Source organism: Hesperophylax consimilis, chromosome 13 (genome assembly GCF_061612785.1).
Source record: "Hesperophylax consimilis isolate HC1 chromosome 13, BYU_Hcon_1.0, whole genome shotgun sequence".
NCBI lineage: Eukaryota > Metazoa > Arthropoda > Insecta > Trichoptera > Limnephilidae > Hesperophylax > Hesperophylax consimilis.
The window spans coordinates 21,148,437-21,163,272 of NC_142848.1; the positions used below are offsets into that span (position 1 = coordinate 21,148,437).

At 35.0% G+C, this 14,836-nt stretch overlaps 2 protein-coding genes across 3 annotated transcripts in view; one reads left to right on the forward strand and one right to left on the reverse strand.

The window, feature by feature from the left end:
* The window catches only part of Hil (peptidase hillarin), a 136,919-nt gene that overhangs the window by 105,177 nt on the left and 16,906 nt on the right, over positions 1-14,836 (forward strand). The window lies entirely within an intron of this gene.
* Mccc2 (methylcrotonyl-CoA carboxylase subunit 2) lies at positions 10,487-14,637 on the reverse strand. Its single transcript, XM_089638854.1, has one exon. It carries the CDS (start codon positions 14,471-14,473, stop codon positions 12,809-12,811), a length of 1,665 nt encoding a protein of 554 aa, XP_089494980.1. The 5' UTR covers positions 14,474-14,637; the 3' UTR covers positions 10,487-12,808.

Sequence of the window (14,836 nt, forward strand, 5' to 3'; positions counted from 1 at the left end):
AACAATGGAAATATGTCAATCCCCATGAAACATATTGTGATGTAAGTAATAATATATATTTTTTTAAAGAAATACATACATTCGCGGGTTACGGATAACATGACAATATTTGAAAATCTCCTACTACCACCACACTAAGCGGAAAATGTTGCTTGTGTTGCGATGGAGGACTTAGCCAGCCGAGGAATTGAACATACTACATACCCAAACGCGATGTCAACTCAGCCACCGACCGGTCAATAATAATTAATGTTTTATTATATTACATTCTTGTAAAAAAATAGATGTGATCCGCGCTGGGTTCTCCGGTGCTGAGTATCTAATTTACATATTATTAAAATTTCGTAGTAGGTATAAATAGTATGAAATAACAATAAATCTATTATGTAGGGTGTCTTTTGAAATAATTAGAAATTTATTACGAGAGTAGGATTTTGTTGTATAGTTTAGTACTATAGTTCGATTTTGCAATATTCAAAATTAGAACAATGTCAAAAAAAGTCATTTATCGACGGCCATTCACACTCGGAACATAATATTTATCTTACTATAGGTAAAATAGGACCATTTCTCAAAAAATAAATTACCTAAACCGTGCATTCACGACAATAATCTGTTCACAATGTCATGACAATAATCACGATAAAAATAATCATTGTATAATTTTTATAGCATATTTTATTTTTTTAATCGTCTCAAGGGATCACATTGGTAGGTAATGAAGCAATATAGGTAGGTTCAGCTCAGCTATCGATGTTTGATTATTTAATATAGATAAAATAATAGGGTTTGATAAATGAGAAAAATTCCTGCCTTCACGTTCTTGGCAGTATAAATAAAGATCTGCAGGAGCCGCAATTAAAAAAAAACATCTTTCTAACTTGGGGTGAGGTAACGCTTACTTATGTTTTCATTAATTAACATGTTATTATTGTCAAGCTACGCCCCCGTATTTTAAGGGATAAGGGCCAAGCAAGCAAGTATATCACAATATTTAAATAAAAAATGTCTGAATCGGAAACGCCAACACAAGCTTATTGTTATAATTTTGAACTTGAAACTGAATATCACTTTGTATTAGGTGCGGTTAAAAATACAGGCGCTATTAGTTTTGTCTCGGTTCTCATCTACCTGTCACCGGAGACTGCTTACATCATGCGTTCGCAGATACCGTGGACCACCCACTACTTCCAACATAACATAACCTAGTGCAGGGTGGTACTTGTTCAGGGTACACTCGATGGCATAAAAAAAAAACAATTATTTTTTTGTTAATTTTGAATGAGGGAAAATTATCTTTTTTTCTAAAATTAAGATTCAAGAAAATATAACTTTGATAAACCGCGTATAAGGTACCTATTTGGAAAAGATAATTGTGCTCTTGATCAGAATGTATTGTGTTGTGATCAGAATGTGAACTTGAACACTATTTAAAAAAAATATATTTACACATTATGATCAAAATGTTTAAATATTTTACACGTTTTTCAAGAACTATCCAAAAATACATTCACTCATATATAAATGTGTGTTTTCATGTTTTAATATATGTCTGTGAAAAAAAATAACTTTCTACTACAACACATAAATACACGTCACACTTAATCACAAAAACGTTAACACCTCAGCACAGGTTCTCCTAGTGAGGTGTTCACGTTACATACAATATCACCCACACACAGTTTTACCTATATCAACCTATTTTCTTTATTTTTTGTACCTTTTCTGTACTTTTTTCTCTGTACTACAATATAAACCACTGTAATCGTTTGTAAAATGTGTATTCAAGAATATACATAAATAAAAAAAATCAAAAAACACAACTTCCGAAGCCCTTGAATTCGCCTGGTTGAGGTCAAAGTCCAATTGAATTCATCTGGGTGAAATTGATGTGCAATTAATTTGCCTTCTCGAGTCCTTGAAGTCGCTTTGGTGAGTTCAACGTACACTTGGATTTGCCTGGGTGAAATCAACGTGTCCTTGAAAACGACTTATGGAGCCCTTGAATTCACCTGGATGAGGTAAAACGTGTCCTCAAACTCGCCAATGTGTCCTTGAATATGAGTTTTTGTGCCCTTAAATTCGAAAAGACGAGTTCAATGGACTCTTGAATACGACTTATTGAGCCTTCGAATTCGTCCGAGTAATTTCAAAGTACCATTGAATTCCCGAGGGTGAAATTACTTTTATGACAATGATCTTATGATTCAGAAAGTACTGATCACAAAATTACAATCGTCTTAGCACTTCGACGTATTGACTTTACATATTATTTGATGTATTTATTATTTTTTTTTACATACATTCAACATCATCGTCAGCCTAATAAACCTGGACGAATCCTGATCCCCTATAGATTTTCATTAACTTTTGATTTTCTCCGCCTCTCGGAATATTTTTTACTCTTATCACAGTCTATAAGCCAGTCCGTTAAAGGTTTCTAAAATTAATTAAATACCTTTAGTCAAGAATATAATACTCATCGGTTAGTTGGTCGAGAGGTCCAAAGCGCTGGATTCCCACTTAGGCGTCACAGGTTCCTTGTCTAGTCTTACTACGATGGTAGGAGGAATTCAAATATTGCCAGGTTATTTGTAACCTTGTCATAATAGTCATTATCAATCGTAGTCGTACAAAAATTGTCGATTGATTAATATTTATACTTATTATTCGTCTAAAGAAAGAATTGTTGAAACGCCATTAGAAAATTTAAGAATATATCTCCATGAGATTGGAGACCTCAGCCTTGGACCCGGAGTCAAGTGCCTTAACCCTTTAGGCGCGATTTGCCGATATATCGGCAATCGGCATTACAATTTATGCCCCTTGAGTGCGGCGCGCGTGCCGATTGCGGCTGGACCTTAGAAACGTCACCGCATAGGGAACACGTATCTCTGTCACCTGCTCATTCCGCGTTAACAAATATTAACGGCCTCCATGGTCGAGTGGAAGAATCCAGAGGTAGCAGGTTCAAATCCCGGCGTGCGAAAGTAAATTTTATTTAATTAATTTGTGTTGCTTTGCATTTAATTCATTAAAATAATATATGTACCTACTAAAGAAACGTTGCTTGAAATAGCTTTAATACTGTATGGTGACCAAAACTGAACAGCCAAATACTTCTCCATCTCCTTCCCCTCCCCAATGCCTTTTGCCTCATAACATACGCCAAATTGGGAATGTCATAGTTGCATAGTGTTATAGAGCAGTAGGGACTCTTTTACAGTAGGTATTCACATTAAAACAATAGGCAATTACTATTTGTATTTTGTACAAGCAGCGTGTCATAAAAATAATAAGTACCACTATTTTATTTTTTCCGTGGATTTATCGACACTCCTCCTGAAACTATGATAACACAATAACGCGCCTAAAGAGTTAACACTTCGCTACAGAGGTCACAGCGTACTTTCATTATTATGGAAATGAAGCCGGGGGACTTCTTTATTCTATTAAGTTAATTTTATTGACATTATGCAAACCGACATGTTGCCAAACAAGTGAACTGTTGTGTGTCACATGATCCCTCCATACATCCTAGTTAATATATTCTATATTGTATAGCCTACCTACTGCCTAAAACAGCAGGGCCGAACAACATACATACATACCATAGTAATAAAATATAAATATTTTACTCCAAATAAGCTGAGGATACGCTGATTAAAGTATGTCGGGTATTCTTAAGAGGAAGCTACAAGCCAAAAAGGTGTATATTCTTTATATACCTTATATTGTAGGTAATGGGCATTAAAATCGCTTGACAAACAGAGTCTAGAAACTTTCGATTTCAATCACAAAACTGGTTTTTATTTATTTTGTAAATAATTTTATAAGAGAGCAAAAAATTTAATCAAGTGAAACTGTCACAGATGATCTTAGTTATAATACTGTATTTTTTCAAAGTTCGTTCATATATTTCTATTGAAAAAAAAAATTTTAGTAGTTTATATTTATATTTTTTATTGAGTAATTTATTTTATTTGTATTCTACTCAAGCGAAACGATAGGAAAACATTCAATTTATATAAAGCATATTTTTGGTATTCTTAATATACACCAATTCGTTATAAAGATTAATCAAAATAGTGAGTTAGCACTAAGCTTCGCCTCAAACACCATGTATACCGTAACAATCTTTAAAAAAAAATTAACCCGTAAACAAGAAATTTATTTAAAAACTTTTAATTATTGACTGAGGATTGAACCTTCGTACCCATGAACTGGAGTCGACAAATCTACCAAATGCCGATTGGATAATACCGACATTTATTTCGTGTATTAACTGCTTTAATGTCATCGATTTCAGATATATGCGTATAAGTCCGCGTGTATGTGCGGGAGTGCCACCAAAAGTTGATATAATGCATTGACAACGAACAACGAATCTATCTGCCGAGTTTTCGAGTTTCAGCTCGATCGGATGTCGGATGAGTTCCGAAAAAATATATCAATATTTTTTGTACTTCTAAGTCTCATTCCAATTTCATGTAGGTATCAGAGATGTACTTTATTTCAAATAAATCCATTTCAAATGGAAATGCAAAATGCAAGATGGGTATTTTCCATTTTGCATTTTAAATGCTTTTCTAAAAACCATTTTGCATTTTGCATTTTAAATGCTTTTCTCAATGCATTTTCCATTTTAAATGCTTTTTTGCAACATTATTCCTACTATCTCCACTTTTTCATAAGCCCCAAATATCAGTCGGTCCTCAACCTCGCTATGAGAGATAATTTACATTTGTCAAGTTGCTCCCTGGTAGAAGCCCTGGCAATTGAGTGATACCATTACAAAAAATACTGAACGGCCATGACGCTGTAATATTAAATGTTAGATAGCAGTTTCTTTGTTTTTACGTTGGCAACATTTGTTCCGCGCAAATTTTTTGTGGTTCATAATCCGTAGTCGTGGCATTTTTTGATTTACCATCATGTAATATGTTTGTTCTACATTGATGTCCATTATTAAATGACAAAACTGTTTAAAAATTCTATAATTATTTTAATTGTTTGACCTGAGAAACCATTTTGCATTTTCAATGCATTTTGAAAATAGGTATTTTGTATTTGAAATTCTTTTCTAAAAACCATTTTGCATTTTGCATTTTCAAATGGAAAAGTTTTGACCCATTTCCATTTTGTATTTCAAATGGTTTTGGGTACCCATTTTGCACATCTCTGGTAGGTATCCCATATTTTCAATACGAATCCGCGCGCTCAAAATATCGCCAACATCGTTCACCCATTCACACTACTGCAGAACGCACCAACTCACAGCGGAACGACCAGTCTACACGCACACATCAAACGCATACCAATTTGACAGTCCGTGCAATTTGGTCTTAGTTCGGCGATAGTCGGCACGCCTCCGTGCCATATCTCCCTTCCTTTCTATTATTTAAACATTTACCTAACGTGATTTCATAATTTTATTTTTCCAAAGAAGAATTCCGCATTTTTAGGAATGATCTGGTATTTTAATTAGTTTATTATTCATTTATATTTGACATAAAAATGAATGACGCACGTGCAGAATACAAAATTACATTACGCAGATGTTTAAAGATTATGATTTAAATATGACCTTCGAAGTAAAAGGACGATTTCAAGACTAAAGTCACAAGAACATGACAGTTTGCCAAAATCTATAAATTTAATAATAATGTAAATTCAAAATGTAATTACTCTGGCAACACCGACCAACACCGATTTTAGAACAAAATAATTATAATGGTTTCAATTATTTTTATAAGCAATAATTGTTTGCCTGAAACACTCATCCACATTGAAAAAATCTCCTGATAAAAAATACATGACGCCAACGGGACAAATGTGTTTTAAAAAAATGTCATGTATTTTTTATCAGGAGATTTTTTCAATGTGGATGAGTGTTTCAGGCAAACAATTATTGCTTATAAAAATAATTGTTATCCTTTGTGCTATGCATAAATAAAATCTTGTCTTTAAAAACATTAATTTATCAAAAAAATAATAAATAATGGTTTCAAATTAGAGGTTATGTTTGTCTTACGAATATCAGACAGAGGAAAAGAGTATTGCTAATTTATTGAAAATCTCTCCAACTTATTCGTAATCCTGTTAAAAATGGGATTACAGTTTATTAATCGTGGTTAAATATTAGAATTTTACTAAAAGTTTATAAGGAAACCTGTTAATTCATTTGTTAAAGGCCTGCAATCCCGTTTTTAACCAAATTACCAACAATTTGAACGGATTGTTAATAAATTAGCAATACTATAAGTACACGGTGTTCAGAAGTTAGTGGTAGTTTCCGAAATGAGATGATTATACACATTGATTATATTATCATATTCTTATTATATTATCAACTTCACGAGGTCAAGGTGAAGTTGAACACTCTCGATATCAATAAGGGTTCCGGTCCAGATGGTATTCCTCCACTATTCATTCGAAATTGTGCAGATCAACTTGCAGCACCTTTACACAAATTATTCGTCAAAAGTCTGAACGAAGGGGTATTTCCAGATCTGTGGAAAGTTGCCCACGTCATTCCGATCCATAAGTCTGGCAGTAAAAACGATGTAAAGAACTACCGTCCTATCAGCCTTTTATCTTGTTTTGACAAAATATTTGAGTCCATTGTATATAAAGACATATTTAATCATGTAACACACATACTTAGCCCCTTCCAACATGGCTTTGTAGCTAAACGATCCACAAACACTAATTTAATCGAGTATATGGACTTTCTGTGTAAATCAATGAATACAAAAACACAAGTAGATGCCGTATACACCGATTTCAGTAAGGCTTTCGACAAAGTTAGTCACCCTATCTTTATGAATAAACTGGATAAAATCGGCATACACGGAAATCTGCTTCGTTGGTTAGAATCATATTTATCAAATAGAAGTCAATTAGTTACTGTTAACGGTTTTAACTCTTCCCCAATATTATACACGTCGGGCGTTCCACAGGGATCACACCTTGGACCCTTGCTTTTCTTAATCTTCATTAACGACCTTACATGTAAACTCCACTGTAATTTTTCTCTATACGCTGACGACCTCAAGATATATAAAGCAATTATATCTATGGAAGATTGTGAACTCTTACAACAAGACCTTAACGCATTATCTGCCTGGTGTATTTACAATGAAATGGAATTGAATATAGCTAAGTGTAAAGTTATAAATTTCACCAAGAACACCAACAAAACTCTATACTCATATAGCATATGTGGTCACAATCTGGAAACAGTTGAATCGATCAAAGATTTAGGAATTATATTCGACAACAAACTAACGTTCAACCAACACATAGAATACATTGTAAATAAATCAAATAAAGTACTAGGTTTTATTGTAAGATCAACTAAACTGTTCAAGAACTCTAATAGCCTAATAATTGTATTCAATTCGTTAATCTGTAGTGTTCTTGAGTACGGGTCAACAGTCTGGAATCCACATTACATTACACAGGTATCCAGACTTGAATCTGTCCAAAGAAAATTTACACGGATTTCGTCCTATCGATCAGGTGTCTACCATCTTCTAAATGGGTATGAACAAAGACTTACATATTTCAAACTAGAGAGTTTAGTTAAAAGACGAAATATAAATGACTTCTTAATGCTTTACAAAATTGTGAATAATCGTGTAAATAGTAACTTAGTCAATCAAATCAATTTTTACGCCAGGCCCAAATATACCAGAAATATGAACATATTTTGGACCGAAATCTTTGCCAATAACACTGGATATTTTAATCCTATGTCTAGAATGTCTCGATCATACAATGATCGTGCTAAAACACACACTGTCGTAGATATTTTTTCAAATAATATAACTTGTTTCAAGAAATATCTCCACTTTTTCTGTACTTAGATAAAAAAAAAAAAAAAAAAAATAAATAAATAAATAAGTAAAAAAAAATGTTTAGTGGTTTAGAATTTTTTTTAATATGTACTCTTTAAATTTTTCTCCTTATTATGTGCTTCAATCTTTGTAATTTAGTTTTAAGTTTTGTATATAAATACTGTCATTGTTTTACATGTTTGCTTATGTGAATGTGCAAATGTGATTGCTGCAGACACATTAGTCTAGGGATATTTATAATTGTATTTTCTTTATTTTGTAATCCATAATTAATGTTTTTATAAATATCCTGTTTGTGTCTCGAATAAATAAATAAATAAATTAATTATCACTTAGGTACCTTCTAAGTAATTAGTTCTTCAAACTTTTCATGGCTTTTGAACTGAGATAATTGCATTGAAAGTTGTTTGTTGTTTTGTTTCTTAAATGCATGTACATCAAAGAAGTAATTTAATAGATTCTAACCATAATTTTGAGAATTGCTTGGAGGTTAAGGCTAGAAAGAGGACTTTTACTCATAGATGAACTTAAGTGAAATTAAATCTTACTTCTTTATAAAAACGTAGGAAAGACTTTCATCTCATCTGCAAACAGTAAGATTGACTCACCTACTTTGTTGCAACTCATTTCTTTCAATATCCCTTCCCGTAGACTTAGAAATAATGATTTGTTTTTCCTCAAACACTCCACAAATTATCATTCACAAATGTCCAGAATGGCAAGACGTCTCAACTCAAGTTCAAGGGCCTTCAATTTTTTGGTGTAAGCCATAATGATTATTGTCACTCATTACGCAAGTAATTTTTTATATTGATGTGACAGAAGTTGTGAACTCCATCAAAACCTTGTTCCTGCCTCGACTTGACATTATTTTTATTGTTTATGGGCCCTATTTTTTTCCTTGCAGTATTTTTTTTTAAATTATCCTGTATTGTAACATTTCTCCTTGTATTAACTTCGTGTAATATGTAATGTGTTGTAATTGGACATGGTCCGTTAGTAAATAAATAAAACAATGCGAAAGAGACGCGCACTTAAAGCATTTCAAAAAAGAAATATGTTTCCACTCAAACTTTTAATTAAATTCTGGAGCCAAACATAACCTCACATCTTAATGTAGGTACTATAATTTTGTTCCAAAATCGGTGTTTTTAAAGTAAAATAAATTTTATAGAATTTCCATATATTTTGTCAAACTGTACCTACGCTATGCAAGTTGCATACAGTATTTAGGCTGAACGTGGAGCTAAGGCAGGAATGGTGTTTTGATTTACGTTACGTTTGCATTTATAGCCGCTGGGGTCAGAGATTAGAAACATTTACATTTATAATTATTACGACTTTAATTATTGCGACCGGTGTTCTGTATAGTGTACAATGCACATATACCCAGAAATATAGATACCCAAATGTCCTCGCATTTTAATACGTTGATGTCATGTCATGACGTGAAATGAGGTAGGTACTTAAGAGGAAGCTACAAGCCAAAAATGTGTATATTCTTGGTATATCTTATATCGTAGGTAATAGGCATTAAAATGGCTTGACAAACGGAGTCTAGAATCGTTCGATTTCAAGCAAAAAACTGGTTTTTATTTATTTTGCAAATAATTTTATAAGAAAGCAAAAAAGTTAATCAAGTGAAACTGTCACAGATAATCTTAGCTATAATACCTACTGTATTTTTTTTTAGTCGAAGATCGTAACCACTCGACCACGGAGGTCGTCAATAATATATTGTGCTGTGTTGTCAAGTTACACCTGCAATTAAAACAGTCAATCAAGCTTATATAGACTAGAAATTAAAGGTGAGGGGTAAAATCAACTGTTGAAGAACGAAAGGGGTAAAGCTGACTGTGATTCGTCAATAAATCAATCTGACAGTATATAGGCATCTCGCATTATAATATCACCATTTAGTTCTTAAAAGTAAAATCTGCTTTTGAATGAATAGACATTTTTACATGGGAGCGCAAATTACTCGCCACGTTATGAACAAATTTGCGAAGTCCAAATTCGGCAAAAAAAAAATTTCTTCTATTTTCATAGTCGAATATTTTGTTTACGTATTTAGTTAAGACACTTTTATAAGTGTTCATAATTTACTTCCCAGTAACAACGATGCGCACACTTGAGAATCGCTACATTCGACCAGATGTATCTCTATGTGATAGTATATGTTTCTACAACTGATTCATATTATACGATGTGAATAAGCTTAAAATGATGCTTACATATGGAATGTAATACGACAATTGGGTTTATTCTCTTTTTCACATCTATTTTTACAAGTTTTCATAGCACAAGCCACTATTTTGCCGTGTTATTTCATAAAATGCCTCGATCATAGCTCGACGCTAGTTCGAACAAGAATGATGACGTCACATTCTCAAGATTCACGGGAAGCCATACGCGAGCCCAGCCGGCTCCAATGGAACCGGTATGGGGAGTGGGGAATAATACGCTCTTAATCACTTAGGGCAGGTCTACTAATATTCATATGTCTATGGGTGCAATAAATATTTTAATACCACATTCCGTGAGGACATTAGGTGACATTTATTTTAAAATTAAATACATGGTTAAAATCAAGTTAAACAAGAAGAAAAGAAACACAGTAAAAGTAGTATCCACTAATTTAGTTGAAATTATAATATTAATGGTTATTTGAGTAAAAACATTACATGTAATATAATATTATGTACGGTTGTGCATAATTGTTTTTTTAACGTATCTATAAATAAAATTTGCTAAGCCAACGTTCAAATTTGTTGAATAAATTAAATTAACTTTTTGCTTCGAATGCACAGCTGTTCAATTACATGGATATTTTGTTTCTTAATTAAAATATCTTAAGTTGTCTCAGCGTGGTTTTAGTAAACAAACTGATATCAGTTGTCAACATTTTTATCAGTCTGTTATCAGTTACTAAAACCCAAAACTGATCATTAACATAATGGAACTGTTTGCAAACACAGTCAAATTATTGCATTATCTAATAATTATACTGTAGAAAATATTCATTTGGTGTCAATTCATTGGGTATAATATATATTATATGCCTACAGAAAAGTGCCTAACTTTACTCCACGGGTATTTTCGTAATTTCATGATAGAAAATGACGAAAACCATTGATAGAGAGGTCTTTACTTTGCCCCGGAGACAAGTAGTACCTACCTTTTAAATGGTGTTTGAGACCTTTTACATGTGTACTTTTTATTAAAATTGCACCCTTCTGAAAATATACAACAATAACATTCAATGACAGCTGTCGTGTTTTATTTCACTCTTGAAATATCTCAAAATAAAATAAAAAATTCTAGCTAAAATCTAAATATCTATATTTTAATAGCTTTAATAGTGAAGTGAAGTTATACTAATTAATATTTCGTGCCAAAATGACTACACGAGCAACTGCAAAAACACTAAATACTACGGACACCCAACTCCTCCAACTTCTTGACAAAAAGTTTGAAGAATTTAATGTACAATTTCTGGAAATCATCAGAAACGAGTATAAAGAAGAAATCGAGGAATTAAAAAATAAAATATTAACTCTAGAAAAAAAAATTGATACGAAAAAAAACAACAACCTTGAAAAAACTCTGGAACAAAACGCCGTAATACAAAGTGAATTTAAAGAATTACAAAAACAATTGGATGCTAACGAACAACACGCACGCATTAATAACATAGAGATCATTGGGATACCAGAAAAAAAACAAGAGAACCTGACGGAGATTATCAAAAGGATCTATTCAGAATTAAATATAGTAAGCGACGACATTGAATACGCCACCCGAGTCACCCCCAAGGAGAAGATGGAAGGAAGACCGCGGAATATTATAGTAAAACTAAAGGGCAGGAATCAGAAAGACGAAATCATAGCAGCAATCCGGACAAGAAGGGGCCTAACAGCAGAGGATATTAACTTTAATGGAAAACAACGGATCTATATAAATGAACATTTAACTCATAAAAACAAAGTACTCTACAAAAAGGTCAGAGAGTTTACCAAAATTAATAAATTCAAATTCTGTTGGATCAAAAATTGTAAAATTTATGTAAGACTTAATGAAAACACAAATCACCATTGCATAAATAATTATAATGATCTAGAAAAACTAAAAACATACAATATTTCCATCAACTAACTTTCAATACCGACATCTTCAATTGCGAATTTACTAAATATAAAATGACCTTAAAAGAGTATTTCACTGATGTTTCTTGAATTGATGTTTCTGATGTTTATGTTTCTAGTATTTATATATTTATAATCCTGTTATGATATGATTTATATGCACAATATTGTTTGTATTCTTATGGTTATTATCTTATTATCTTCTATTATTTTATATGTATCGATAATCCTTTATTTTATATAAATTTTAGTTTTTTTTTTTTTCCCCCTTTATTTTTGTTGTATTATTTTGTTCTATTATTTTATACAATTCTTTAATTTTATATAATTATAACTTCACATTTCTCATAAATTTAATTATTTCTTCTAATGCTGTCTTACGTAAAGTCACAAGGAGGAAATCCGTAATTGGTTTTATTTTGGCTATTTCACTTATGTACAATCTGTAAAAATATAAACTGTTGATTTCCCAAAAAAATGAATAAATAAATAAATGAATAAATAACTTTTATTGAGATATTCCTAACTTTTAGTAACTATTAATTGGCATATTTATTTATACAGCTAAAACTATTTTATCTGTATACACCATACATTATGGCACATCGAAGCGGGATTATTTACTCATGTTAATCCGCACTGATAAACATTGATCGATTGAAACAAATATTTCACGTTGAATAAAAACATCGATAATCACATTGGTTTCACTGACATTTGGAACTGAAAGATTTGCGGAAGGTTTACAGGCGTAACATAAAGAGCATTTACGATGGAACTCTCTGTGGCACAACTTTTCTCTCACATTCGGAATATGCCAAAGTTGGGGTCGGGAAATGGGGCCGTCAGGGCTGCGGCCAGGCTGAGCCCGAGGGCTCGGCGGGTGTCCGCGGGATCCAGGATGCCATCGTCCCACAGGCGGCCCGTGCTGTGGGTAGGGACTCCTTCCCGTTCAAACTGCGCCTCCAGGGGGGCCCGCAGCGCGCGCTCCTGCTCGGGGGTGAATTCCCCGCCCTCGCGCGCCGCTTTGTCCTTAGCCACCTGGCACAGCACCCCCGCCGCCTGGGGCCCGCCCATCACGGAGATGCGCGCGTTGGGCCACATGTACAGGAAATTGGGCGAATAAGCACGCCCGCACATGCCGTAGTTGCCCGCGCCGTAGCTGCCGCCCACGATGACCGTCAGCTTTGGCCCGCGGAAGCAGCTCACGGCCAGCACCATCTTGGCGCCGTTCTTGGCGATGCCGCCCGCCTCCGCGTCGCGCCCCACCATGAAGCCGGTGATGTTTTGCAGGAACAGTAGGGGGATCTTTCTGGAAGCACACAGCTCGATGAAATGGGCCCCCTTCAGCGCTCCCTCCGACTGCAGCACACCGTTGTTGCCGATGATCCCGATCTCTTTTCCGTAAAGCTTCGAGAATCCGCATACTAAAGTATCTCCGTACAGTTCCTTGAACTCTTGGAATCTGCTGCCATCCACAATTCTAGCGATCACTTCTCTAATATCGAAAGGTTTTTGCAAATTGGTTCCCACAATCCCGTAAAGTTCTTCAGCGTCATACAGAGGCTCTTCCACTTCCGGTAGGCTATCCACTTTGGAAGGGGCTTCTGGCCAGGATAAGCTTTGGATAATGTTTCTAGCGATATGCAAAGCATGCTCATCGTCTTGCGCGTAATGGTCGGTGACCCCCGACACCCGGCAATGAAGATCGGCGCCTCCCAGCTGCTCAGCGGTGACGGTTTCCCCGGTAGATGCCTTGACCAGCGGAGGACCTGCGAGGAACACGGTGCCCTGTTGGCGAACGATGACGCTCTCGTCTGACATAGCCGGAATGTAGGCCCCCCCGGCCGTGCACGAACCGAGCACCACGGCCACTTGCGGTATCCCCAGCGCGGACATATTGGCTTGATTGAAGAATATTCTTCCGAAGTGATCTCTATCGGGGAAAACATCCGCTTGTTCAGGTAGATGAGCGCCACCGCTGTCTACAAGATACACGCAAGGCAAGCGGCACTGCTGAGCTATTTCTTGAGCTCGGAGATGTTTCTTGACTGTGATTGGGAAATAAGTTCCTCCTTTGACAGTCGGATCATTGGCAACAATCACCACAGGTCTTCCGTGCACTCTAGCGACTGCTGTCAGTAATCCTGCACTAGCTGGTGGGCCCGCTAACGGTGTCAACTCTAAGATATCTGCTCCTGGATCTGCCAAGAGTTCTATCCTTGTTCTGGCATCTAATTTCCCTTTGGCTGTTTGTGCTTTCTTGGCTTTTTCCCCTCCGCCCTCCTTGGCTACGGCAGTTCTGGCATTAAGGTCCTTTACCAGCTCCGACATAGATTGATAGCTCTCCTTGTAAAGATCGGAGTTCACATCGCACTGCGTTTTAATGGCGGATATTTGAGAATGGTAATGTTTGCGTTCCGCCAGACGCGCGGTGGCCCGCAATGACTTCAGTAAGTTATGCATTGTTTTCACTCGAACTCGCGACTATTGTTTTAATTTATGAATCGGGTTATATTATTACACAAGTATTATTCTAGCACTGTGACATAACGGTGTTTCAGTGCCTGCACGAGTACACGACAGGCCTGCTGATAGCAGATAGCGCACTGCCACATTAATACAGTACAGCTGATTGTGTTATCAGTCCTGCCCCTACTCCCCTCTTGTCTCTCGTCATGTGCTCATATCAAAATGGTATTTTTTTGTAAATAAAAGAATAATTTTCACCGTAGCGCGCGAACTACAAAGCAAAAATTCATTTTACGTAACTAGTTTTAGAAAAAACTGAGCGAACGGTGAGCTTCAGCGTCATCAAATTTGCGCAGC

Bases quoted from the DNA above. Each gene is read 5' to 3' on its own strand.
- Mccc2 (XM_089638854.1), bottom strand. From the start codon at position 14,473: ATGCATAACTTACTGAAGTCATTGCGGGCCACCGCGCGTCTGGCGGAA.